This window comes from Cotesia glomerata, linkage group LG5, assembly GCF_020080835.1.
Source record: "Cotesia glomerata isolate CgM1 linkage group LG5, MPM_Cglom_v2.3, whole genome shotgun sequence".
NCBI classification, from domain to species: Eukaryota; Metazoa; Arthropoda; class Insecta; order Hymenoptera; family Braconidae; genus Cotesia; species Cotesia glomerata.
In genome coordinates, this window is record NC_058162.1 from 10,273,488 (window position 1) to 10,299,636 (window position 26,149).

General features: G+C 34.9%; 2 protein-coding genes across 2 annotated transcripts in view; one reads left to right on the forward strand and one right to left on the reverse strand.

Moving 5' to 3' along the window:
* The window catches only part of LOC123265114 (tachykinin-like peptides receptor 86C), a 114,952-nt gene that overhangs the window by 73,528 nt on the left and 15,275 nt on the right, over positions 1–26,149 (reverse strand). The window lies entirely within an intron of this gene.
* LOC123265130 lies at positions 5,390–7,595 on the forward strand. The gene is made up of 2 exons (XM_044728778.1): positions 5,390–5,752; positions 6,709–7,595. Exons 1-2 carry the CDS (start codon positions 5,494–5,496, stop codon positions 7,458–7,460), a joined length of 1,011 nt encoding a protein of 336 aa, XP_044584713.1. The 5' UTR covers positions 5,390–5,493; the 3' UTR covers positions 7,461–7,595.

The window sequence follows — 26,149 nt, forward strand, 5'->3', positions numbered from 1 at the left end:
CACGAACGAATCAACCGATTTTGACCAGACTGGCAGTGATCGACCTGGTTTTTTGATGTTAAGAGCTGATTAGTTTTTGGAATTGATCGGTAAAGCCGTTTAAAAGTTATTCCAAAAAAACCCCATTTGAAAAAATTTTTTTTGTACTTTTTTTGCGATTTCTCAAAATCTACCCGTCCGAATCGTTCCAAAGTATAATCAAAATCTAAGTTCAGTCAAGCTCTTTCGAATGGCACCAACCGCGATCAAATCGGTCAATCCGTTCAAAAAATATAAGAGGTTTAGGGGAAGGTGGCCTAAAGCGGGTATGTTAACGTTAAGAGCCGAGAAAATTTAGTATTTGCATGATAACACTAATGATTTTTTTTTTTTTTTGATAGAGGATTTATCGAACTTTAAAATCAATAAGCAATATTGTATAAATTTGTATTAATTTATTATTTACTATTAAAATTAAAAAACACTCCCAAAAACCACTTAATCCGTTCGGGCAAAGCGGGTTGGCACTACAATTAAGGGAAAAATGCTTATTTTAGATATTTTAATATTAATTTTAGTTTCATTTAAAATTTTAGTTTCATTTAGATTCTTATAAAAATTGAGACAACGAAAGAAAATAACATCTAGAACATATTTAATAACAATCAGTATGGTTTCCGAGCATATGAAAATATTTATTAATAAAAAACATTCAAAATTTGTCTGTCTCTCTTTCTCCAACGTGATTTAGTATAGGGAAATCTACTACGTTAATCAAATAAGGTTAGGTTTTGGGATTTGACTCTTGTGGTAACGGTAGTACTAACTTAATCAGTCTTCAACAATTTAAAAGATTTACTTATTAAATATAGTAATACTTCAATATAAATGACTATTAAATCGGTAACTTGTAAATAAATTCTTTTAAAACGACAAATTATGAAGTCAAAAATTAAAAATAGTAAAAAATGTCGTTGCTGTTCAAGTTGCTTGCTCCGTTTTCCTTTTGAATTTACTCATCACTCAAAAAAATAAGTATCAAACAATATCGGAGCAAAGCGGGTATCAACTCTGCAACCCACTTTGCCCGAAAACACGTTTTTTATTCAAGTGATGCTAACCTCAAATAATTCAAAACAAAACGTTAATATTTTTCTCTTAATTTTAACTTCAATAGGCTCAAATTAATAGAAAATTATAAAAAATATAATAAGTGTATTTGTTTTTGAAAATCAGAAAATACACACCTTTAATTTTTTTAAGAAATTATTAATTTTTTTTAATTGCGTGTAGTTACGCCATACTACTTCATTAAGGCTCGTTTGGGACTGAGCGAAACTCGGAAGTACTTGGGTAACCTCGACATGTAAATACCTTGTCCCTCGCGTTTCATGCGTCGGCGTACAAGCGCCTACCCGCTTCAGACGGGGTACCCGCTTTGGGCCACCTTCCCCTACACACACACACACACACACACACACACTATGATTGTCGCAAAGCACCTCGAAGAGATAGAAATGGCATTTGATATTACATTCAGACGAGTCAATTTGTGGATGGACATGATGAACTTGCAACTAGCCAAGCATAAAACCAAGGCAGTGCTCATCACCAGCAGAAAAACGGTAGAAACCATCAAGTTGAGAGTCGGAGAACAAGAAATCACATCACAACCATTTATCCGTTATCTGGGAGTGATGCTGGATGCACGACTCAACTTCAAGCAGCAGGTGGAACATGTCAGTGCCAAAGCGTCAGTAGTGAAGGCTAGTCTCGCACGGCTGATGCCTAACATCGGAGGCCCAATGCAGAGCAGGAGACTACTATTGTCATCAGTAGTCACATCAGTGCTCACTTACGGAATATCCATTTGGGCTGATGCACTGGAAACCCAAGAATCATGGAGAAAAGCTGGACCAATATACCGACTGAGTGCCCTACGAGTAGCTAGTGCCTTCCGCACTATATCAGAAGAAGCAGTGTGCGTCATTGCTGGAACCCTACCTCTTAGAGTTCTAGCAGAGGAAAGACGGGCCCTTTACCAACGAAAAAGGTCAACTGCACTGAGCCCTGAAGAACTTAGAATTGAAGTACGGCAGAAGAGCATAGGCCGATGGCAACTACAATGGGATGCTGCAGAGAAGGGTAGGTGGACGCACCGTCTCATACCTCGGATCGACATTTGGCTTAACCGGAATCACGGTGAAGTCAATTACTATCTTACGCAGATGTTGTCGGAACATGGGTGTTTTCGAGAGTATCTACACCACTTTAAGCACGATGACTCTTCGGAGTGCCCGTCCTGCCCAGGAGCTGCTGAAGACGCGGAGCACGTCTTCTTTGTATGTCCTCGTTTCGATCCACAGCGTGAAGAACTGGAGAGGATCCTGAACCAGAGAATGCAACCAGATTCACTAGTGGAAGCAATGTTGTCATCAGAAGCTGCCTGGAACGCTACCAACACGTTTGCAACAGAAGTCCTTAAAGACTTGCGTTCCACCGAAAGAAGAAGAGCAAATAGCAGAAGATAGAAGGAAGGTAGTTAACACCTTAGCCACCAGAAGGAAGAGCAGTAGCTAGATCCTCCCTTCACGAAGTAATGCCTGACGGCGGTTTCCATGAGGGATTAGAGGAAAGAAGGAAAAGGGGTTTAGGGTTTAGTGGGTAGGGGCGTTAGTGTCGAGTTTTAGTATGACGCTGCGTCGAGTCGCCACATATCCAGGCCAAACAACTATGTCTAGAATCCGTAAAAAGGATTCCCCCCCCCCTAAGGGAAAAAAAAGAAAAAAAAAAAAAAAACACACACACACACACACACACATACATACATACATACATACATACATACATACATACATACATACAGATATACAAACACCATCGTGGGAGTAGTCAGGGAAGCTTCCTAGGACCTCAAAACGTCGAGATTCGATGAAAACTTGATTTTCGTAAAACGGAGTGAAAACAATAACTTCCCGATTTTTGAAAATCTTCGATTTTCTTAGAGGGAAGTTAAAAATTAACATAAAAAAGTTGCCTATCAAAATTGTTAAAAGGCACAAATTTATGTCAAAACCTTTTTTAATGATAATAAATTCCACTATAAAAAATTTTGCTTATTCTTTTATTTATTTAGATGATAAACTTACGATTGCTGAAAAAAATATCAAACAGTAAAAAAAAAAAACATAACTTCAGGTTATGCCCTTTTTGATAGCAATACTAAATTTGACTAAAGAAATTAATTTTACGATAAAGATACGTCCGTCAAAAAATTTTGCGTATTCTCTTGATTTTAAGGATTAATATTTGACATTTAACGACATTTATACGTAAAAAACGAAACGAATAAATGATAAATTATATCTAGCTTGAAATTTAAATATATTTAGGAAAACTTTCAAAATTTATCGAAATAAATTAATCATCTTAGAAAACCACATGAAACCTTTAAAAGGTATAAATTTTGGTCAAGACCTTTCTGATGAGTGATAATGATGAATGATACTAAATTTACAAAGTAAAAAAAATATTTTATAATGTAATTATTTCAAAGGAAAGTTTTCCTTATTCGTGAACAACAAATTCGGTTCATTGATTAACAACAATAAGTATAACTTACCGCAACTCACTTTAAGAAAATAGAGAAATTGATAAATATAACTGCTAAAACTTCAAAAATTTCACTACTAATTGATGTTTATAGTATTACCTAACAATCATAATAATCTCTTGCGAGGAGAATAATGTCAGTTAAGAGGATTGGCGAATTTGATCCTAGGAACAGAATGATCTTGACAAGCAGTATGTGCTTTATCCTCAATACGGTCAGCTTAAATTTTAGATCAGAATCATTATCTAAATCCGATGATTGAGTAACAGACAAAAGCTCTCTTATAATAAATACCCCACTAAATATTTAATCCACTTTATCCTCGTGAATTTTCCGCGAGAATTTTTTCAGAAAACAAAAATTCGCATGATCAATTCTTTTGTTATGAATCGTACAAATTCGATTAGAAGCTCCAACGCCCGCAATCCGAGTTCACAAGTACGTGAATCCTTGGTCAATTTTTTTCTCACCTCTTTTGTTAAAACCTGTGAACAATTTTTGTTGTATTTTAGGTAGATTTCGTTAGGAATCTAACTATTGCATTAGTCCTCATGGTGGAATTTTTACCTGATTTTGCTATTATACGTCATAATTAGTAAAGTCAAGTATAAAAATATACTATTGGTTAAAAAATTTATGTATGTATGTATGTATGGTGGCCATTTAAAATTTTCAAAATAGTGAAAATCACTTTTTCGATCACTTCATTGATGTGTAACTTTTAATTAAAAAGAGATAGCTTATTTTCGAAAAATTCATGTGATAGCTCATGAACTTAATTTTTTTTACTTATTAATGATCAGAATATTCATATCACCGTGAATCTAGTAGCCATAACGATTGATCTTTTATTATTGAAAAATCATATATAGTTAAATATAAATAATTCGAAATAGATGCACTTTAGGATATCTGAATTTTCTATAAGTGCATTTTTCACATTTCAAAAATTGTGATGCTATTTATTTTTTGATTGAATGTACTTTCTAAAAAAAAGTCAATTTTATCAGAAAAATCATTTTAACAGATGTAACCTGCTGTGTTGAGAAATAATATTTATTTTCTTGCGCCCATAAAATTATAAAAATAATTAATATCAATATTGCACTTTTTATGAATCATAGTAATAGTATTTTTAAACAGATTTTGCTCATTTTCGAACTAGTCCATAATAATTATCCAAATAGTAAATACACCAAAAAAACTTATGCAGAACTTCTTTATTGTAATTAATTTAAAAATTTGATTTTCAACTAATTATAATACCGAAAATAAAGAGAATTTTATATCAAATGAAATCTACCTTCCATTTCAGGAGAGGCCGAATGGCTTTTTTTTTTTTTAATTTATAGTTTTTTAAATAATTATTAAATATAACGGGAAATAAACGTGTTTACGATTATTAACACTTAAAATTATTAAAATAACAATAAATTCAAGGTTCGTAATTTTTGCATCCAACTAAATAGTTTTTTCCGTCGATAAATAACAATTTTCTGTCTTATACTTTTATCTATTTAATTATTTTTAAAGTGTACTTGAAATTGAATTCGAGCATTTATTTTTTGTTAAAAAAAAATAGTTTAAAATTTTTGGCTTTTTATAATTATTATTCTCTATTCATAATAATTAATTAAAATTTGATTAATTATCTGCAATGACGGCATAAGTAACGTAGGAAAATAATTAGAGGAAAAAAACAAGTAATAAATTTCAAACTATTTTCAATGTCAAGTTTATGTAATTGTTGGCAGGTTAAATTGCTTGTGTTCATATAACAGGCTTCTAAATGATAAGCCTGCAAGGTACTTGAAGAAAGAGTTAAACAAAGTTTACCATTCAAACTGGTTTTAGCTGTTGATAAATTTTAATATAATAAAAGAGTTTTTGAAGAAACCAAAATGGATACAATAAACAAATTAGTTTTAATTATTTTATTTTCATATTTTGCAAAAGAAGCTATAGCTGCAGGTCCATCTGCTCCGCAGAAGAACTTGACCGAGGAATTTATTAAAAACCTTAGAAATAGTTTTCCTGATCTGCAAAAAAAGTTAAACACTCAAAGCACTCCAACACTGACTGGTGGATCTACGAATGGTGCAGCTGGTGCGTTGGCTGCTGGAGTGCTTGCTAAAGCTCTGGGGAGCACTAAAGGAGGAAGTATGTAGTCAAATTTTAATTTTTTAATAAATAATTTGTATCAATAATTTTTAAGATTTAAAATTAGAATTTTTTTTTAAAGAAAATTTTTAAATTTTTATTGTTGAGAATAATTTTCAAAGGAGAAAACTAGAATCTATTATCAATTTATGTGACACCCCTCAATGTTTTTTCATAAAAAAATCATTGCAATAATTTGAATACTTTTATAATGATAAAGGGAAATGAAATGTTTCTATTTTTATAAACTATTGAATACCTTGAAGAATTTAATAAACATTTTAAATTTAGTCAATTTTGAAATTTATATTTCAATTGATTGCTGGGTTATATGTTTTATATAATATTTTATCATATCGACCGATCTCGAGTTACGTACTAGGTTTGAGGGTGAAATTCCTTGTGAAGATAGGATATTACCACTCGTTCAAATAACAACTTGCATAAAATTATATCAAATTATATTTTCGATATATTATTTTGATATTTGGTCGCTATTATGTCTTTGGGTCATATATTCAATAAAATATTTTTGTTACACATATTTTAATAAGAGATGAAACCAATTTAAAGCTTAAATCAATTAAATTATTATTTTTGACTTGTACATAAATTAAAATGCCAAAGTAATAGCGGAAAAATAATCAAAGAAAAATAACCGAAGAAAAATTACCACCTGAAAATAACCACAGAAAAATAACCCAACAAAAATTACTGTAGAAAATTAACTGCGATAAAATAACGGTGTTAAAATAACTGCAATAAATAAAATATCTAAAAGATTAATTATCTTTTAATTTGAATGATTAATATTTAAATTTAAATTTAATAAATTTAAATAAATAATTTAATACACTTAAATAAATAATTTAATGAATTTAAATAAATAATATATATAATAATTTGCACACTTAATTAATAATAACAATAACAACCAAAAAAAATGTATTTTTCAGCTCCAAAAGCAGATGATATTCCTGAGCTAATAATAGAATTTCTGGTAAAAGCTCTAGTAGCGGGATTGAAAGGATTATTAACACCAGTAGCTATCTTACTGATAATAATTCTGAAAGTCGTTGAAGTGTTGCTAAACGTAGTTCTATGGATAGTAGAAGTGCTGCTGAAGACACTTCTCACTGGATTAGGTTTAGGAGAATTAGGAACATCGCTCGTTAACACTCTCAATCAAGTAAAAGATCTCGTTGATACTCTGCTAAATACAGTTGAAGATTTACTGGAACAATTGAGTTATATAAAGGACATCGAAAAAACTACTGGTACCAGAGTAAAGCGTGCCATCAAAGACAGAGCCTTCGATTACGCCGGACGAGGTTCCAAAAAAGTTGGCTCTACTGTCTACAACCGTGTATTAAAGCCCGTTGTTTCACCCTTTGAACCGATACTTTTACCTTTCAAAATGATTTCCAATTTTTTGAACGACAAACTCTTCACTGATATGAATGATACAATTGATACAATTGACCCTGCCAACCGTAAGAGACGTGACACTGCACAATTCACCTTGCGGCAACTGTGGAAAGGAGCAAAAGGCAGCGCTAAAGTTGGTAAATTTGCTGGGTCCACTGCAATTAGCACTGCTACCCTTCCAGTAACTTTACCGGTTAAAACGGTTTTTTTACCAGTGAAAGCTGGACTTTTTCCTATAAAAAAGATTTTTGGTACAATGTGGAAAAAATTTAAAGGTTGACTTAGTTATTTACATTTTCATTCATATATATTATATAAATTTATCTACAGAAAATAAAATTATTTGAAGATTGTATTCGTTTATTGCATAACATATTTGTAATTTCTTGGAATAAAATTATTTTAAAAAAGAGAATGTAGTTTAGTTAGTAGACTGTTTTCTACAGTGTAACTATTAATTATTGAAGATAAGAGATAATAGCTAACGCATGTTCGTACAGTAATTGCTATTTTAATTAGTCACTGATAAGTTTTTTATTTCTAAGTATTTCATAATTGAGTTAATTATTGAATATCAATCATTGTTGTTATTTTTTATGCTTATCGATTTCTTAAGCAATATTGTTATTATTATTATTCATTTTTTGAAATTAAAATAAAAAGAAATTAAAAAATTAAAATATGTGTAAAATAATTTTATAAGCAAAAAAAAATAAATAACAAATAAATTTTAATGATAACACATAAATAAAAGTGATTGTAACATGTGATAATGAAAACTAGGTTAACACAGACTTCGTCGGCATTACAATTTACGGAGTATATTTATGCAAATGTAGAACGGTGAAATAGCACAAAACAGTAGGATTGAAAGGCGGGAAGGGCAAAATTATATTAAATAAGAGAAAGATCAAGTAGCATTATTTTTACTTAAGTTCCACCGAGTTGTTTTATTTGAACATTCTGAAGAAATATAACTAACTGAAGTGAAGATTGAGGGTACAAAGTAGGTAAAGAGTAACTAAAGCAAGAATTGAGGAGGTACATTCGATGCGCTTACAAAGCTAGAGGTATACTACTTGTTCAAGATTAAATTTGTAATTTGTCGTTGACTACTTGCAAGAAAAGACTTGACTTTTGACTTACCCAGGAAATTTCTCGTTATTCGAGTTGTCCTCGACAACTAGCTCTATTTAATTGTGTATAATCTTCTCCAATCCACTATTATATATTATGTTCTTTCATTCATTTCTCTTTAAACTATCTTTGTCATCAGGGAAGAAAATTAAAAAAAAATACTCTTCATCATTATTTATTACAAATTTAATTCCAAATGTATGTTAATGGTCTTAGTAATTGTATGTTTATTATTATTTTTTATTATTATTATGCTTCACTTGTACACCTCTCGGTTTTTACAAGGCTGATTCCTCTTTTTCTCCTAGCTCTACGCTTTTTCTATCTCTCATATTGGACCTCAGCAAGTCCCACCCGACACTTCATTTCTACTTTTAATTTTTGCGGCTGTGGACTGACTTGTGCTTCCGTACCGTATTCACCCTGATCCTCACTTTCTCAAGGCTGTTGGAACAGAATCATGGGGAAACCACAGAGAAAACCCATGATAGTACAGTCGGAGCTGGGCTAAGTCTACAGTGATTGATAAGAAACTCTTCTTTATCGACCACTGGAGCATTAGGCGCCTCTCTTAGTGTGCAGAGACCCCTCGCGCTAGCCAACGCTGACTAAAGTAGTCATCCATTCAAGTTGTTGCTTAAATGTGTGATCGCGTAAGTCAGACGTGTGCCGCCCGGCTATCTCTGCCACTTCCAGAGGTTGGCAACGTAACGTAACGCACATATTTTTAATTATAATCACTGAAAAATATTGGTGCGTGCAGGGATCGAACCCGAGTCCCACTCTTTCGAAAAGCGAGCACCGAGCCGACCAGGCCATTGCCAGCCTTTATTAATGGTATGTTAATGGTCTTATTAAATTCGTGTCGGTATTCGAATTAAGTAGGGGAAGGGGAGGGGGGCAAAATGGGGCCCCTAAAATTTTCAATATCCAAAAATATTTGGGGGTAAAATGGGCCCCCAACATTTTCAACTCTCGAAGTGTTTGGGAGGTATAATGGGCTGATTAGACTTTAAAAACCAAAGAATATTTTTCAGTTAAACGTGTTCTAGAATTTTCGAATTATAGAAAAAATTATCTAGATAAAGCACGAACTAGGTCGCAAGTTAAATAACAGCATTATTTACTATATTTTTTGTTAAAAAACTATTTATTTTACAGAAGCTTCCCTGACTATTTTTGCGATGCTGTGTGTGTGTGTGTGTGTGTGTGTGTGTGTGTGTGTGTGTGTGTGTGTGTGTGTGTGTGTGTGTGTGTGTGTGTGTGAACGTAAACCTCTCATAACTTTTAAACGGCTCGACTGATTCAAACGGGATTGACAGCAATCGAAAGAGTTTCTTTGCCCCTAGATATTTTAGAATATTTAAGGTAATTCGGACCAATAGATTTTGAGTAATCTCGAAAATAAAATTTTCAGAAAATGTTTTTTTTTTTAATAAATTTTAATCTGCTGAATCAATCGTTTTCAAAAACTAATCAGCTCTTGGGCCTAAAAAACTGCGTCGATTGCCGTCAACGCGATCAAAATCGGTCGATTCGTTTGTGAGATGTCGTGAACAAAACATCAGGGAAAAAGTGTTTTTTTTTTCTTACATAACTCCGACATTTATTCCTGGATCGTTTTTGATTCAACAAGATGATTTTTAGAGCTTAAAAAATCACTTCAATCGCCGCCAATAACGTCAAAATCGGTTGAATGGTTCGAGAGATATTTAATTTAAAAAATTTAAAAAAAGTATTTTTTTAACACATCTTTGAGATTTCACGTCCGATTGTTTGTTTAGTGATAAATAATCTTTTTGTTCTAGAAAGACTGCATAGAATGCCTTTAATTTTTTTTAAATCGGTTAATTCATTTGTGAGATGTCAAAAAAATTCTAAAAAATTGTTTTTTTTTGTGATACATTTTTATTAGCTTCACCAATCGATTCGAAAAACGGTCGGTTTCTAAGCTTAGAAACCCGCGTTGATCGCTGTTAACGCGACTGAAATTGATTGATTAGTTTGAGAGATACCGTTGTCGAAATAATTTAAAAAACGCGTTTTTTTTTAAATTACTCCGACATTTTTTACCTGATTTATTATTGCTTTTGGCGTGAAATGTGTATAATGAATATAACGAATGATAATGTGTATAAATGAATATATAATAAAAAAATTCAAAATATAAAACAAGTAAGAAAAATATTGAGTTTTTTGGAGGGCCCGTTTTACCCCACTTTTCTCAATTTTTTTAATTTCGATATATTCAAAAAAATTAATACCATAAACTCAGTAAAAGGCCAAAAAAAGTAAAACGAGCTGAAAAACTCATATTATAAAAATTTTCTGAAGGTGGCCCATTTTGCCCCACATTTTCAATTTTTCATTGTTAATGAACAGAGCAAATTGAGGTCAAATACTTGGCAAGGGATCAACATTTTTTTCTTAAGGGGCCCATTTTGCCCCCCTCCCTTCCCCTATGTATGAATTATTAACTTTATATTAACGAAATAATTTAATTGTCATTGAAATTGAACAATTACTCAAGTACACTATAATAATCGAAACAATTATGTGTTATTTAAAAAAAAAAAATTTATTACAACTTTTTTTATTGATTTTTGGTCATTGGAACCAGCAGCTTCATGATTAAAAATGAAATAAATAAATAAAAATAAATTGTAATAAAATAATTTTATTAATATACCCCGATGAAAATAATTTATTTAAAAAATATTACATATATACATTTATAAATGTATTGTAAGCTACATTTTTTATACATTTTAACTATACTGAATACATAAAATATTTACAAAAATCGACCAAAACTCAGTGATTAAAAATGCACATTTTATATATTATTTAATGACGTTAAAGAATAGTTTTGATACAAATATTTTTAAAGAGTTAAAAAATGCATTCAAGTTATATTTTATTCACGTTTGTACAAAAAGCAATTTAATATCAAATACTATTTTACATTATTTATTCGTGAGTATACATTTATGTTGGTATGTATTTTTCTAAAAATTTTCATAAATTGTCCCTTGTGATTCTAGATGTGTTTTCGATTATGTTTTATTAAACTCTTCGAATTATATTTTTACTCAAAAACAAATTCAGTTTAATAAATCAACTTTAAACTATCATTAAATTTGTGCAAAACTTAATTTAAAACTTTGTTAAATTTTACATCATTAGATTGCAAATAAAAAAAATAAATTTGAGTTTAAAATATTCATATTCAACGACTATTTCTTAAATAAATTTACGCTTCATATTCATTTTTAATTTTATTAAAATTTAAATGTATTAAAAACAAAGATAAACTTAACTAATTATTGAACTATAAAAATATTGCGATTAAAAAATATTTCAATTTACATATGACATTGTTAATGTACTTCATGTATATTAAATTATTTTTTTTTATCGAAGCTCTCAGTATCATTGCGCCACTCTCATATCAAATGCAATGATTTACATTTCATGTTATTTTTGTATAGACTTTATGCTTGAAATTTTAACGAGACAGAAAGAGTGAATACTGTCATACTTTAATTTAAAAAGTTGAATCGCTGCACTTCATACTTTTTTTTTTATTTTTAAAAAGAGATATTCATAATAGTCTTCATAAGTTCGATTAAATAAAAGCTTATTAGAGAAAGGAATTTATAGGTAATAGGAAATTAAACTTTGTCGCGAAAATTAAACACGGTTCGATGAATTCGTCTTTATCAAACAATTATGTTTAATCAATACAGGGATAGTTTCTATCAAAATTATTGCGCTAATCAAGAATTTACTTGGACAAAAAAAAATGATAATATCTTTAAAAATGTTTGAATAATTAGAGAATATTTAATTAATTTTATTTTAAATTTAAACGAAACTTTTTTACATTTTTCTTAATATAACAAGATTTTGTTAAGTTAATTATTCAATATTTGTTTTTTTTAACTTCCCGCTAAGAAAATTGAAAATTTTCAAAAACCGGGAAGTTATTTTCACCCCGTTTTTCGAAAATCGAGTTTTCATCAGATCTCGACGTTTTGAGGTCCTAGGAAGCTTTCCTGACTATTTCCGCGGTGATGTCACCGTGTGTGTGTGTGTGTGTGTGTGTGTGTGTGTGTGTGTGTGTATGTATGTATGTATGTAAATCTCTCATAACTTTTGAACGTATCATCTGATTCGATCGAAATAAGCGGCGTTCTGAAGAGTTCCTTTACCCCTAGAATTCTGATACTAATTTATAGAATTTGAGTCGATCAATTTTGAGAAATCTCAAAAATAAAATTTCCTAAAATTCGTTTTTTTGAAATATCTTTTAAACGGCTGAACCGGTCAATTCTAAAAACTAATCAGCTCTTAACCTTAAAAGACCACGTCGATTCCCACCAGCCCGGTCAAAATCGGTTGATTTGTTCGTGAGATATCGTTGTCGAAAAAAATTGGAAAAAATGGTCTTTTCAGAATTTCACTGAAATTTTTAGTCTGACCAGTTTACGCTTAAAGATTTTTTAAAGAACTCAAAAAACTGCGTTGAATGCCGTAAGCCGCGAGAAAATCGGTTTATTCATTCAAAAGTTATTGCGGTTTGAAAATTCAAAAAATAGTGTTCTATAAAACTTCCATTAGCCTTTTGAGCTTGAAGAGTTCAAAAGCCCAGAACAGCGATTTATTTGAGCTCGGAGAGCTCAAAATTACACAAAAATTATATTTTTGAGCTCAAAGAGTTTAAAAAATAAGTGAATTGTTGAGCACTTAGGTATGGAGGTAGCGGGAAGTTGCAGGGATGGCCTTTAGGGTCAACCGTTTTCCTAATTTTTTTTTTCCCGCGAAGAAAATTGAAAATTTTCCAAAAAAAAGAAGTTATTGATTTTAGTCCGATTTTCAAAAGTCGAATTTCCATCGAATCTCCACGTTTTGAGGTCCCAAAAAGCCATTTTGACTATTCCCGCCGAGATGTTCGGGTGTGTGTGTGTGTGTGTGTATGTTTGGATGTATGTGTGAAAATAAATATTTATCGTACCCTTTTGTAAAGAGTTTTTCAAAACTTAAATCTAATTAGGTTTGAGAGTTAATTCATCGAGCCATTCCGAAGAAATTAAAAAAAAAAACCAAAATAAAATTTGAATTTTTATGTTTTTCAAAATTAACTTTAAATCGTGCAAAAAAATCATAGTAAGACCATGTACAAATTGTTTGTGCTTTAAAAACTGCGTCAAATGATTTTTTTAAAATGAAAATTGAACGACGCATTCAAAAGTTATAGTTATTTAGTACACTGATAGAAAATTTATGTTGATTCAAGAGATATTTTCTTGATCTAAGAATTTATTTTGGAAGACAAATGATTATTTTGCTTTAAGAATTTCTTGTCTTGATTTAGATTATCTTGGCTTGAGAGCTATATTATCTTTAATCGATACATTTAAGTTTTTCAATCAAAATAAGATTATCGTTTAGAAAAACTTAAAAAAATTCATCAAAGTATATTTCAAAAACTAAATAGTTTTTAATTGTTATACAAAAAAAAAATTATTTCTTGGAAATAAGTAAATTAATTAATGACTCAAAAAAAAAGCCATTCTTAACACAAGTCGGTAACATCTTGAATCAATGTTATCGCCTATCTTGAACCAAGAGACAAAAATTCTTGAAAGAAATATATCTATATCTAGCCCGTGTAAAAAAAAAAGTTCCGGAAACATTCCTCAGAAAAGTTCCGATTATGAGAAGATCCGGAACTTTTCCGGAACTTCTTCGGAACTCTTTAGGAACAGTATTAAAAAAAATTTCACTTACAAACTTTTAAGTCACTAAAAATTTTAAATTCTTAAAATTTTTGAGGAACTTCTTCGGAACTTTTGCGGAACTCTTTAGAAACATTTAAAAAGTTTACTTACAAATTTTTGAGTAACCAAAAATTTGAAATTCTAAAATTTTTTGAGGAACTTTTCCGGAACTTTTTCGGAACTCTTTAGAAACAGTTAAAAAAATTTACTTACAAATTTTAAGTAATCAAAAATTTGAAATTCTTAAAATTTTTTAGGGACTTCTCCGGAACTTTTACCGGAACTTTTGCGGAACTTTTACGGAACTTTTTCGGAACTCTGCAAATACAACATTAAAAAAGTTTACTTAGAAATTTTTGAGTAACCAAAAATTTAAAATTCTTAAAAATTATTAGGAACTTTTCAGGAATCTTTCCGGAACTTTTTTTAAATGTTTTTTGGAACTTTTTAAATACTGTTTCTACAGAGTTCCGGAAATGTTCCGCAAAAGATTCAAAGAAGTTCCTAAAAAATTTTAAGAATTTCAAATTTTTGGTTACTTAAAAATTTGTAAGTAAATTTTTTTAATACTGTTCCAAAGAGTTCCGGAAAAGTTCCGGAGAAGTTCCTAATAAATTTTAAGAATTTCAAATTTTTCGTTACTCAAAAATTTGTAAGTAAACTTTTTTAATATTGTTTCCAAAGAGTTCCGAAAAGGTTCTGCAAAAGTTCCGGAGAAGTCCATAAAAAATTTTAAGAATTTAAAATTTTTGATTACTAAAAAGTTTGTAAGTAAATTTTTTTAACTGTTTCTAAAGAGTTCCGCACTCTAACGAGTACACTTTTTTAATGTTGTTTCTAAAGAGTTCTGAAAAATTTCCGGAAAAGTTCCGCGAAAATTCCGCAAAAGTTCCGGAGAAGTCCCTAAAAAATTTTAAGAATTTGAAATTTTTGATTACTTAAAAGTTTGTTAGTAAATTTTTTTAACTGTTTCTAAAGAGTTCCGCAAAAGTTCCGCAAAAGTTCCGGAGAAGTTCCTTAAAAATTTCAAGAATTTAAAATTTTTGGTTACTCAAAAGTTTGTCAGTAAACTTTTTTTATGTTGTTTCTAAAGAGTTCCAAAAAAGTTCCGCAAAAGTTCCGGAGAAGTACCTAAAAAATTTTAAGAATTTAAAATTTTTGATTACTTAAAAGATTGTAAGTAAATTTTTTTAATACTGTTTCTAAAGAGTTCCGCAAAAGTTCCGCAAAAGTTCCGGAGAAGTTCCTTAAAAATTTCAAGAATTTAAAATTTTTGGTTACTCAAAAGTTTGTCAGTAAACTTTTTTTATGTTGTTTCTAAAGAGTTCCAAAAAAGTTCCGGAGAAGTACCTAAAAAATTTTAAGAATTTAAAATTTTTGATTACTTAAAAGATTGTAAGTAAATTTTTTTAATACTGTTTCTAAAGAGTTCCGCAAAAGTTCCGCAAAAGGTCCGGAAAAGTTCCAGAGAAGTTCTTTAAAAATTTCAAGAATTTAAAATTTTTGGTTACTCAAAAGTTTTTTTTTTTTTTTTTTTTTTTCGTATATAAGTCAAGTAGTTTTTTTTTATTCATTATGAAATCTACTTCCATTTCGGCTGCCGAATGGCCTTTTTTTTACCCGGGAGTTTCAAGAGTTCAAGCTTTGAAGAAAAAAAGTTTCTTGATTCAAGATTGTTTTTCTATCAGTGTAGATTCATTTTGAGCTCTTCGAGCTCAAAACGTGAGAAATTTTGCTTTAAGCTCGAAAAGCTCAAATATTAACCAAGAAATACATTTAAAGGTACTTCAAATTCAAACTTAGCGGGAAGTTCTAGGGTTGGCCAGCACGGTCAACCGATTTCCAGATTTTTTTATATTCCCGCTAAGAAAATTGAAAATTTTCAAAAATCGGAAAGTTATTGCTTTACACCGTTTTTCGAAAATCGAGTTTTCATCAGATCTCAAGGTTTTGAGGTCCTAGGAAGCTTACCTGACTATTCCCGCGATGGTGTCCGTACGTATGTGTGTATGTGTGTGTGTGTGGCCGTATGTAAACCTCTCATAATAGTTGAACGGCTCTACCGATCAATTTTAAAAACTAATCAGCTCTTAACATTAAAAAACCACGTTGATCGCCGCCAGCCCGGTCAAAATCGGTCGATTCATTCGTGAGTTATCGTTGTAAAAAAAAATTAGGAAAACGGTTGACTAATTCCATACCTAAACGCTTGAAATTGCACTTATACAACTTCTGTGTTATTTTGAGCTCTCCGAGCTCAAAGAAATATCTTTTGTATGCTTTTGAGCTCTTGGAGCCCAAAAGTCTGATAGAAGTTAGATAAAACACTATTTTTTGAATTTTGAAATCGCAATAACTTTTGAATGAATGAACCGATTTCCACGTAGTTGGCGGCATTTGACGCAGTTCTTTAAGCCTTATAAAAAAATTTTAAAATTTGAAATGATCGAACAAGGAATTTTGGAGTAATTCCGAAAAAACACTTTTTTCGGTTTTCTTTCCTGCACGATATCTCTCGAACGAATCGACGGATTTTGACCGGACTGGCGGCGATCGACGTGGTTTTTTTTATCTTAAGAGCTGGTTAATTTGATCGGTAAAGCCGTTTAAAAGTTATTCCAAAAAAACCACTTTTGAAAAAAATTTTTTTTGTAGTTTTTTTGCGATTTCTCAAAATCTACTGGTCCGAATCGTTCCAAAGTATAAACAAAATCTAAGTTTGGTCAAGCCCTTTCGAATGGCACCAACCGCGATCAAATCGGTCAAGCCGTTCAAAAGTTATAAGAGGTTTACGTACATCCACACACACACACACACACACACACACACACACACACACACTCGGGGCAGAAGAGATACTGCTACCGGGCGCGTCTCCCCGAGCGGATGGGAGAACGCTCGCTGTCCTTGGATGACACTTAATCTCTTAGTTGATGAGGTACAGCGGGTAGGAGCCAAGCAAAATAACCAAACAAAATACGCTCCCGTGGACAAAACTCCCCTTTAATGGGTTGGTCGCACTAACTGACCTAACAAGACGATCGTTCTCTGCTGTGACCCACTGGGAGTGACCGGAACCTGTATCGTAGTTTCCGACGATGCAGGCCACGGCTGATGTGAGCTTGCTCTACCGAGGTGTAAGTTGCAGCAGTGGATCAGGAGCCAGCCACTTCGGGCCTTGATCAGGAAGTACGCAGTGAGTGTTAGAGGTCGGAATCTTCACCGCTCCGAGCGAGTCTAGTCCGTCCGTGTATTCCGGGACTGGCTAAGTGTCGGCTAGGCCTCAGGGAACTGGGGTAGGAGTACTATCTCCGAGGGTACACCCGTTCCTAGTTATGACAACCCGCTCCACTCCGTACGATGCGCTGGTAAATCAAAAAGTATGAGTAATTCACAGGAAACAAACAAGAATGAAAACGGGCTTCATGCCCAACAAGCAGCGATTGAAGCAAGCGCTGAAATGAAGAGAACGCAAGCGCTGGAACGCCTGGAGGAGCTGACTAATGAGTTAAATAATCTCGTTCAGTCAAAAGTCAATATCCACAAGGAGATCAAGACCAAGGCGACTAGTGTAACTAACGCCCTTCGAAGGTTCAAAAAACTGGATGAAGAATGGCGATTAGCATCGCGACGCACTCCTCGTGCTACACCGGGGCAAACCAACCAAGTTGTAGTTGTGACTGACGAAGCAATGGATACCGGAGCCGAAGGTGACGGTGAATCGGTCATCGAAGACAAACGAGAAACTGTCACGAAGACTGGAAAAAGGAAAGATCGATCCTCTCCAGACCCAACGTGCAGCCAAGTCACCAAGAAGAAGGACCTGAGACAAAGCCCTCCACAAAGAGCGACAATGCAAAGGGACGAACGGACAAAAGCGATTGCTTGGCAGAAAGTCCAGTCCAAGAAAGAACAAAGAAGGCAAAGGAAAGAACAGCTCCCAAAGCAATTTCCCGAGGAGCCCCGTCCTGAACCTAAACGGAAGAAATCGCGAAAGTGGATCAGGCCAGACGCACTGATCATCCGCCCAGCTGAGCCGGCGAAGTACGCTGAGATTTTGCGTAAAATAAGAAATGATGTCCCTGACGAGCAGGTCCGTACTACGGTGGATAAGATCCATAAAACTAGGGCCGGAAACATGCTGATTACGCTCTCTAGGAAGAGCTCCGATAAAGGCCAAGCTTTACAGAAAACCATCGAGGGCATCCTACAAGAAGAGGCCAAAGTGATCTGCAAAGGTCCACAGGAAGACGTCGAAATCCGAGACCTTGATGACACTACAACCAGGGAAGACATTCAAGCCGCCTTGCAGATGGCAACCGGAGAATCCTGCGAGGTATCGCTAGAGGCAATTAAGATCCGAAAGGCCTACAGAGGTACCCAGACTGCCGTAGTGACTCTACCAGCAGCTGCAGCGCGGAAGATATTGGAAGGAAGCGGTAAAATCCGTATCGGCTGGGTAAACTGCCGAATTAGAGCCACGAGAAGACCAACCCAATGCTTCAAGTGCTGGCACTTCGGGCATCATGGATTTCAGTGCAAAAGTAGCGTAGACCGATCTAAGCTTTGCATCAGGTGCGGACAAGAGGGGCACAAGATCGCTGGTTGTAAGAATCCAGCCAAATGTGCATTATGCGCTGAAAACCAAAGCGCAGAGAACTCTGCCCACTACGCCGGCAACCACAAATGCCCGGTATTCCAAGAGGCGCTTCAGAGGTTAATAAACAAAAGAACATGAAGATACTGCAGCTCAACCTCAATCATTGTGAGGCTGCGCATGACCTGCTCATGCAAACTATCCGCGAACTAGAGCCTGACTTAGTACTAATAGCAGAGCCTTACGAACACCTGAATACCCAGTCTTGGGAATCTGACAGCACTACCAAAGCTGTCATCTGGTCCTGTGGTAAGCATCCCTTCCAGAGTGTAGTTAACAATGATAATGCCGGCTTTGTAGCAGCAACAGTTAACGGCATCCGTTTCTACAGCTGTTATGCACCACCTAGCCTATCCATTGTTGAATTCACTGAATTCTTGAACAAACTGACCGAGGACGCCAAGCAGCATTATCCAGTCGCGATTGCCGGTGACTTCAACTCCAGGGCAGTAGACTGGGGCAGCAAGCAGACCAATGCGCGAGGAAAAGCACTACTGGAAGCTTTTACTACACTAGATGTAGTCCAGCTCAACAGTGGTGATACGCCAACCTATACTAAAGGGGAAGCAAGCTCTATTGTAGATCTCACTTTCGTCAGCAGCAGCCTCATCAGTGGGAAATACGACTGGAAGGTGATGGATATCTACACAGCCAGCGACCACAAGGCAATTCTCTGGGAAATATTACATGACCGGAATACAAGAAGACCAATCAAGTCACTCAATACCATTGGATGGAAAGTGAAGTCTTTTGACACAAGCACATTGATAATAGCCCTGAATAGTGAACCGATTACTACTAGACCCGCAGAAGAAATGACCAAGGACCTGATGAAAAGAGTTGTCCAGGCCTGTGACGCAAGTATGGTCCGGAAATGCAGCATAAGCCAACGCCCGGCAGTACACTGGTGGAACGACCACATCAGCGTTCTTCGGAAAGAGTGTCTAAAGAAAAGGAGAATATCCCAGCGTGGCTATCGACGACCGAACTCTGCGGAGCTGGTCGCAGAGTACAAAAAAGCCCGTCGATTACTGAACAAAGCCATCAAGGATAGTAAGAGGCAATGCTGGAAAGAGCTCATCAACGAGGTGGACAAAGACCTGTGGGGTAGACCGTACAAGGTGGTCATGAATCACCTAAAAGTCAAACAAATGCCGGCACCCACATGCCCACAACTTCTGCAGAGAATCGTTACCGCGCTGTTTCCGCAGCAACGCGAGCTTCACTACCAGTTAGCTCAAGGAGAACTGGAGGACATTCCAACTGTCACGGAAGAAGAACTGACGGAGGCTTGCAACCGCGTAGGGAATAATAAAGCACCGGGATTAGACGGAATCCCTAACATTGCCTTTAAAAACAGCTATAAAGGCAGCACCGGCATTATTCCTGGATGTTTACAACACCTGCCTCAAAGAAGGGATTTTTCCTCGAAAGTGGAAACAGCAACGGTTAGTGCTGCTTCCTAAATGGAAAAGCCACCGGATGAACCGTCATCTTACCGCCCACTTTGCATGCTAGATACAGCGGGTAAGATATTCGAACGCATAATTCACCAGAGAATTGAAGCAGTAGTCGACCCACTCCTGGCAGACAATCAGTATGGATTCCGGAAAGGACGATCAACCCTGGACGCAATCAAACTGGTTGTTGATACGGCCAAGGAAGCAATCGCAGGAACCAGATGGAAGGGTGGAACGAAGAAGTATTGCCTGGTGGCGACCCTAGACATCAGAAATGCCTTCAACTCCGCCAATTGGGAATGCATCATGCAGGCCCTCCAAGAGAAGAATGTACCAGAATACTTTCTTAAGATCGTAGCAAGCTACTTTGAAAACAGGGTCCTGAAGTATGACACGAAGAACGGTCCAAGGGAGTATGCTATTTCTGGAGGTGTACCACAAGGTTCAGTTCTAGGCCCGCTCCTGTGGAATATTATGTATGATGGCCTATTAAGACTAACTCTGCCAAGAAACGTCAAACTCGTAGCATATGCAGACGACGTAGCCGTAGTGATCGTTGCCAAACATCTTGACGAGATAAACCATGTGTTCGATCTCACTTTCGAGCGCGTTAACCGGTGGATGGACGCAGTGAACCTGCAACTGGCGCAACACAAAACTGAGGCAGTGCTTATTACCAGCAGGAAAGTGGTAGAGACAATTAAGCTGAAAGTCGCCGAACAAGAAATCACATCACAACCTTATATTCGATATTTAGGAGTGATGCTTGATGCCCGACTCAACTTTAAGCAGCAGGTAGAACACGTCAGTGCCAAGGCGTCAGCAGTGGGAACAAGTCTAGCACGACTGATGCCGAACATCGGAGGGCCAAAGCAGAGCAGAAGGGTACTGTTATCATCTGTAGTCACATCGGTGCTTACATATGGTATATCTATTTGGACCAACGCTCTCGAGATGCAAGAATCATGGAGGAAGGCTGGACCAGTATACCGACGGTGTGCCTTAAGAGTCGCCAGCGCCTTCCGCACAATATCCGAGGAAGCAGTGTGCGTTATTTCCGGAACTCTGCCTCTCAGAGTCCTCGCTGAGGAAAGACGGAACCTTTATCATCGTAAAAGGTCAACTACACTAAGCGCTGAAGAGCTCAGAACTGAAGAACGGCAAAACAGCTTCGACCGATGGCAGCTCCAGTGGGACGCTGCAGAAAAAGGAAGATGGACGTATCGTCTTATACCGAGGATCGACGACTGGTTGAACCGGAGTCATGGAGAGGTTAACTACTACCTTACGCAGATGTTGTCAGGACACGGCTGCTTCCGAGCCTATCTTCACCGCTTTAAGCACGACGATTCTCCGGAGTGCCCATCCTGCCCAGGTGTCGCTGAAGACGTGGAGCACGTGATCTTTGCATGTCCTCGTTTTAACCAACAGCGCGATGAATTAGAGAAGATTCTAAAAAAGAGAATTCAACCGGAGACAATAGTAGAAGAAATGCTGTCATCAGAAGCTGTCTGGAACGCCACGAGCACCTTTGCCACTGAAGTGCTTACAGAGTTGCGGTCCATCGAGAGAAAAAGAGCAGAAAACAGAAACTAGAAGGGAGATAGAAATAAAAAACATCTTAGCCACCAGAAGGAAGAGCGGCAGCTAATTCCTCCCCCTGCGAAGAAATGCCTTACGGCGGTACCATGGGGGATCAGAGGATAGAAGAGAAAGGGGTTTAGGGTTTAGTGGGTAGGGGCGCCAGCGTCGAGTTTTAGTATGACGCTGCGTCGAGTCGCCACATATCCAGGCCAAACATCTATGCAGAACATCTATGCAGTACATTTATAAAAAACATCTATGCCTGGAATGCGTAAAGAGCATTCCCCCCCCTTACAAGGAAAAAAAAAAAAAAAAAAAAAAAAAAAACACACACATACACACACACACACACACACACACAGACACACAGACATAGTGACAACCTCGCGGGGATAGTCAGGGAAACTTCCTATGACCTTCAAACGTCGAGATCTGATGAAAACTCAATTTTTGCAAAACGAGGTAAAACCAATAACTTCCCAATTTTTGAAAATCTTCGTTTTTCTTAGCGGGAAGTTAAGAAAAACCGAAAAAAGTGTTTTTTCGGAATTACTCCGAAATTCCTAGTTTGATCACTTCAAACTTAAAAAATTCTTTATGAGGCAAAAAAAACTGCGTCGAACGCTGCCAACCGCTTGAAAACAGGTTGATTCATCCAGAAGTTATTGCGGTTTGAAAATTTTAAAAATAGTTTTCTATGAAAGTTCTATCTAAGTTTTGAGCTCGGAGAGCTTAAAATGACACGAAATTTATATTTTTGAGCTCGAAGAGCTCAAAATTATAATAAGTGCAATTTTAAGCGCCCAGGTGTGGAATCAGCGGCCGCTAAGTTCCCGGAAAGTTGCAAGGATGGCCTGCAAGGTTAAACGTGTTCCTCATTTTTTTTAATTTTATTCTTGCTTCAAGGTATTCAGTTCGGATTAATTTAAGCAATAAACTTGCTAATTAAAAAAATCAAACTCGAGATAAAAGAAAAAAAAAATTTTTTTCAAGTAAATTTTTAATAGATTTGATAGAAATCTAACTATTGCAATCATTTGTGTCCTCATGACGGAACTTTCAAAAAGTTTTGTTATTTCCTGACTCAGTTCATCAAGCTGATTCAGAAAATGCATAGAGTCCATCAGCTTATTTATATATATTAAAGCACGCTATTCAAATTTCTATATCATTAACATAGTCAAGTTTATCATCGATGTCATTATTACTTACTCATAAATTATTTTTTTATTAACTTCCCGCTAAGGAAATTGAAAATTTTCAAAAATCGGGAAGTTATTGTTTTCACCCCATTTTTCGAAAATCGAGTTTTCATCAGATCTCGACGTTTTGAGATCAGCGTTGCCAACATAAAATTTCTACTCCCGCCGTAGAGAATGCTACACCCGTGTAAAAAAAAAAGTTTCCTAAAAAGTTCCGGAATAGTTCCTGGTCCGGAACGTTCCTATGATAAGACAATCCAGAACATCCCCGGAATACTTTTGCAATGTTCTCGACATAGTTCTGGAACATTCGTGGAACACTGCCGGAACATTTCCGGAAAATCTCCGACAGACTTATAAAACATCGCTGGAATACTTCCAGAATAAATTGGGAATACTTCCGGAACATAATCCAAACGTTTACCGGAAATGTTCCAGAAGCATTCGAGGATTTTTCCAGGAATATTTCAAACATATCCCCGATGTATTCCCAATATATTTTGTTAGTATTCCCGATTTGTTCCGGAAGTATTTCGGGAATATTCCAGGAGTGTACCGGAGATGTTCCGGAAGTATTCCTAATTTATTCTGGAAGTATTTCAGCGATGTTCTATAAATCTGCCGGAGATTTTCCGAAAATGTTCCGGAATTGTTCCACCGATGTTCCAGAACTATTTCGAGAACATTGCAGAAGTATTCCGGGGATGTTCCGGATTGTCTTATCATAGGAACGTTCCGGACCAGGAACTATTCCGGAACTTTTCAGGAAACTTTTTTAACTTCCCGCTAAGAAAATCGAAGATCTTCAAAAATCGGGAAGTTATTGTTTTCACCCCGTTTTGCAAAAATCGAGTTTTCATCAGATCTCGACGTTTGAAGGTCATAGGAAGCTTCCCTGACTACTTCCGCGAGGTTGTCACGGTGTCTGTATGTGTGTGTGTGTGTGTGTGTGTGTGTGTGTGTGTGTGTGTGTGTGTGTGTGTGTGTGTGTGTGTGTGTGTGTGTGTGTGTGTGTGTGTGTGTGTGTGTGTGTGTGTGTGAAAGTATGTGAACCGCTTATAACTTTTGAACGACACATCCGATTTTATTGCGGTTGATGCCATTTGGAAGGGCTTGGCCAAACTTAGATTTTGAGTATAATTTGGACCGATTCAGATCAGTCGATTTTGAGAAATCTTAAAAAAACTAAGAAAAAAAATTTTTTCAAACGTGGTTTTTTTTGGATAACTTTTAAACGGCTCTACCGATCGATTCCAAAAACTAATCAGCTCTAGACAATGAAAAACCACGTCGATCGCCACCAAGCTGGTCAAAATCGGTTAACTCGTTCGAGAGATATCGTGAACGAAAGAAAACCGAAAAAAGTGTTTTTTCGAAATTACTCCGAAATTTTTGGTTCGATCAATGAAAACCTGAAAATTCTTTATGAGGCTGATAAAACTGCGTCGAATGCCGCCAACCGCGTGAAAATCGGTGGATCCATTCAAAAGTTATTGCGGTTTGAAAATTCCAAAAGTAGTGTTCTATGAAACTTCTATCAGACTTTTGAGCTCGAAGAGCTCAAATGCATATAAATACTATCTCTTTGAGCTCAGCGAGCTCAAAATATCACATAAATTATATTTTGAGCTCAAAAATCTCAAAAACATCATAAGTACAATTTTAAGCGCCCAGGTATGGAATTAGCGGGAAGTTGCAGGGATGGCCTTTAGGGTGAACCGTTTTACTAATTTTTTTTACACGGGGTAGACACGTAAAGCTGTTCGCGGTAAATTGAAATCGATTTAGCAATTATTTAAAAACAAATGAGAATACTTCTGCGGAGCATTGCAGTCATGGGTGGTTCTATCACTTTATTGCGGAAATTTATGTCCCCGAAATCTAAAAAGAGTTATGCACTTTTTCCCTTCCTAAAGAAAAACAAATTGAAAAAAAGGAAAGAGTAATTCTGGATCGTCAATGTTAACTGGTTAATATTTGCCTGAAAAAATTGGAACTACACAAAAAAAAAATTAACTTGATTCAAGAGAAAAATTCTTAAACCAAGATTATAATTTTGAAGAGGGTAATTGTCTTGAATCAAGAAGAAAAATTCTTGAATTGAGTAAAATTTCCTTAAATCAAGAAAAATTTCCTTAAATCAAGAAAAATTTTCTTAAATCAAGAATTTTTCTACTCAAACCAAGAATATTGAGCTCTTCAAAAATATATACTTGATTCAAGAATATTTTTTTTTCTGTGTAGTGCTATACCAGAAATGTCAATTTTCCGAACTTCACTAAGAATAAAATGCCATATAATTTTCTATAACGCAACTTTGCGTCTACCAAAAGGAACTTCATTGATAATAATGATACCTCAAAATAACTAATTAAAACAAAAATTTTTTAAATTTATTGACCATAAAAAGTCCCCATTGTAACATAAAAATAACAATACGATCGGACCTTTTGCAGGGACAAGTAGAAGAAGCACGAACAGTATCAAAGTTTCTAAAGTAATCCTTTGGGACGTATTCCGTTTTAATATGTTGCATCTATATCTATATCTGCAAATACAAAGAAGAAAAAGATTCACTCTCAATTCACTAGTCACTATTGTATTGTTAGTTGTCACGGTTGGACAGTATCAAATGATAGTTATGCAAATATCGACGTTGATGAATATATTCATGTTTGGAGAAAGTTAACTCTTAAAAATCACTTTGCAAGAACTTTATACTTTCGCGAGAGTTTGCGTAATTGCCTTTTTTTATTTTTTTTTTCCTGGTGACTACTAAACTGTCTATCGGAAAAACAAACTTCACTTTATTAGACGATCAGTGTTTTGAATTTGTATGTAATTTTTTTAAGAATATGTAAACAATTTTACTTAAATTGTATACAAAAAAAAAATATTTCTATGAAAAAAATTATCGCACGATTTTTCTATTTTTTATTTTTGATTTTCTTAATTTCTTGACATTTTTTAGCAGCTATCAAAAAACTCTTCCCGGTAAATTTTAAGATTTTTTTAATGTTCATAAAATATCAAATTTCCAAAAAAATCGGTCTGATTTTTCGCTCTTAATTATTTATTTAAAAATGGTTCAAATTTCAAATTTTTTTAGAACCGCTTTTCATTTCATTAACCTTAGACCGATCAAC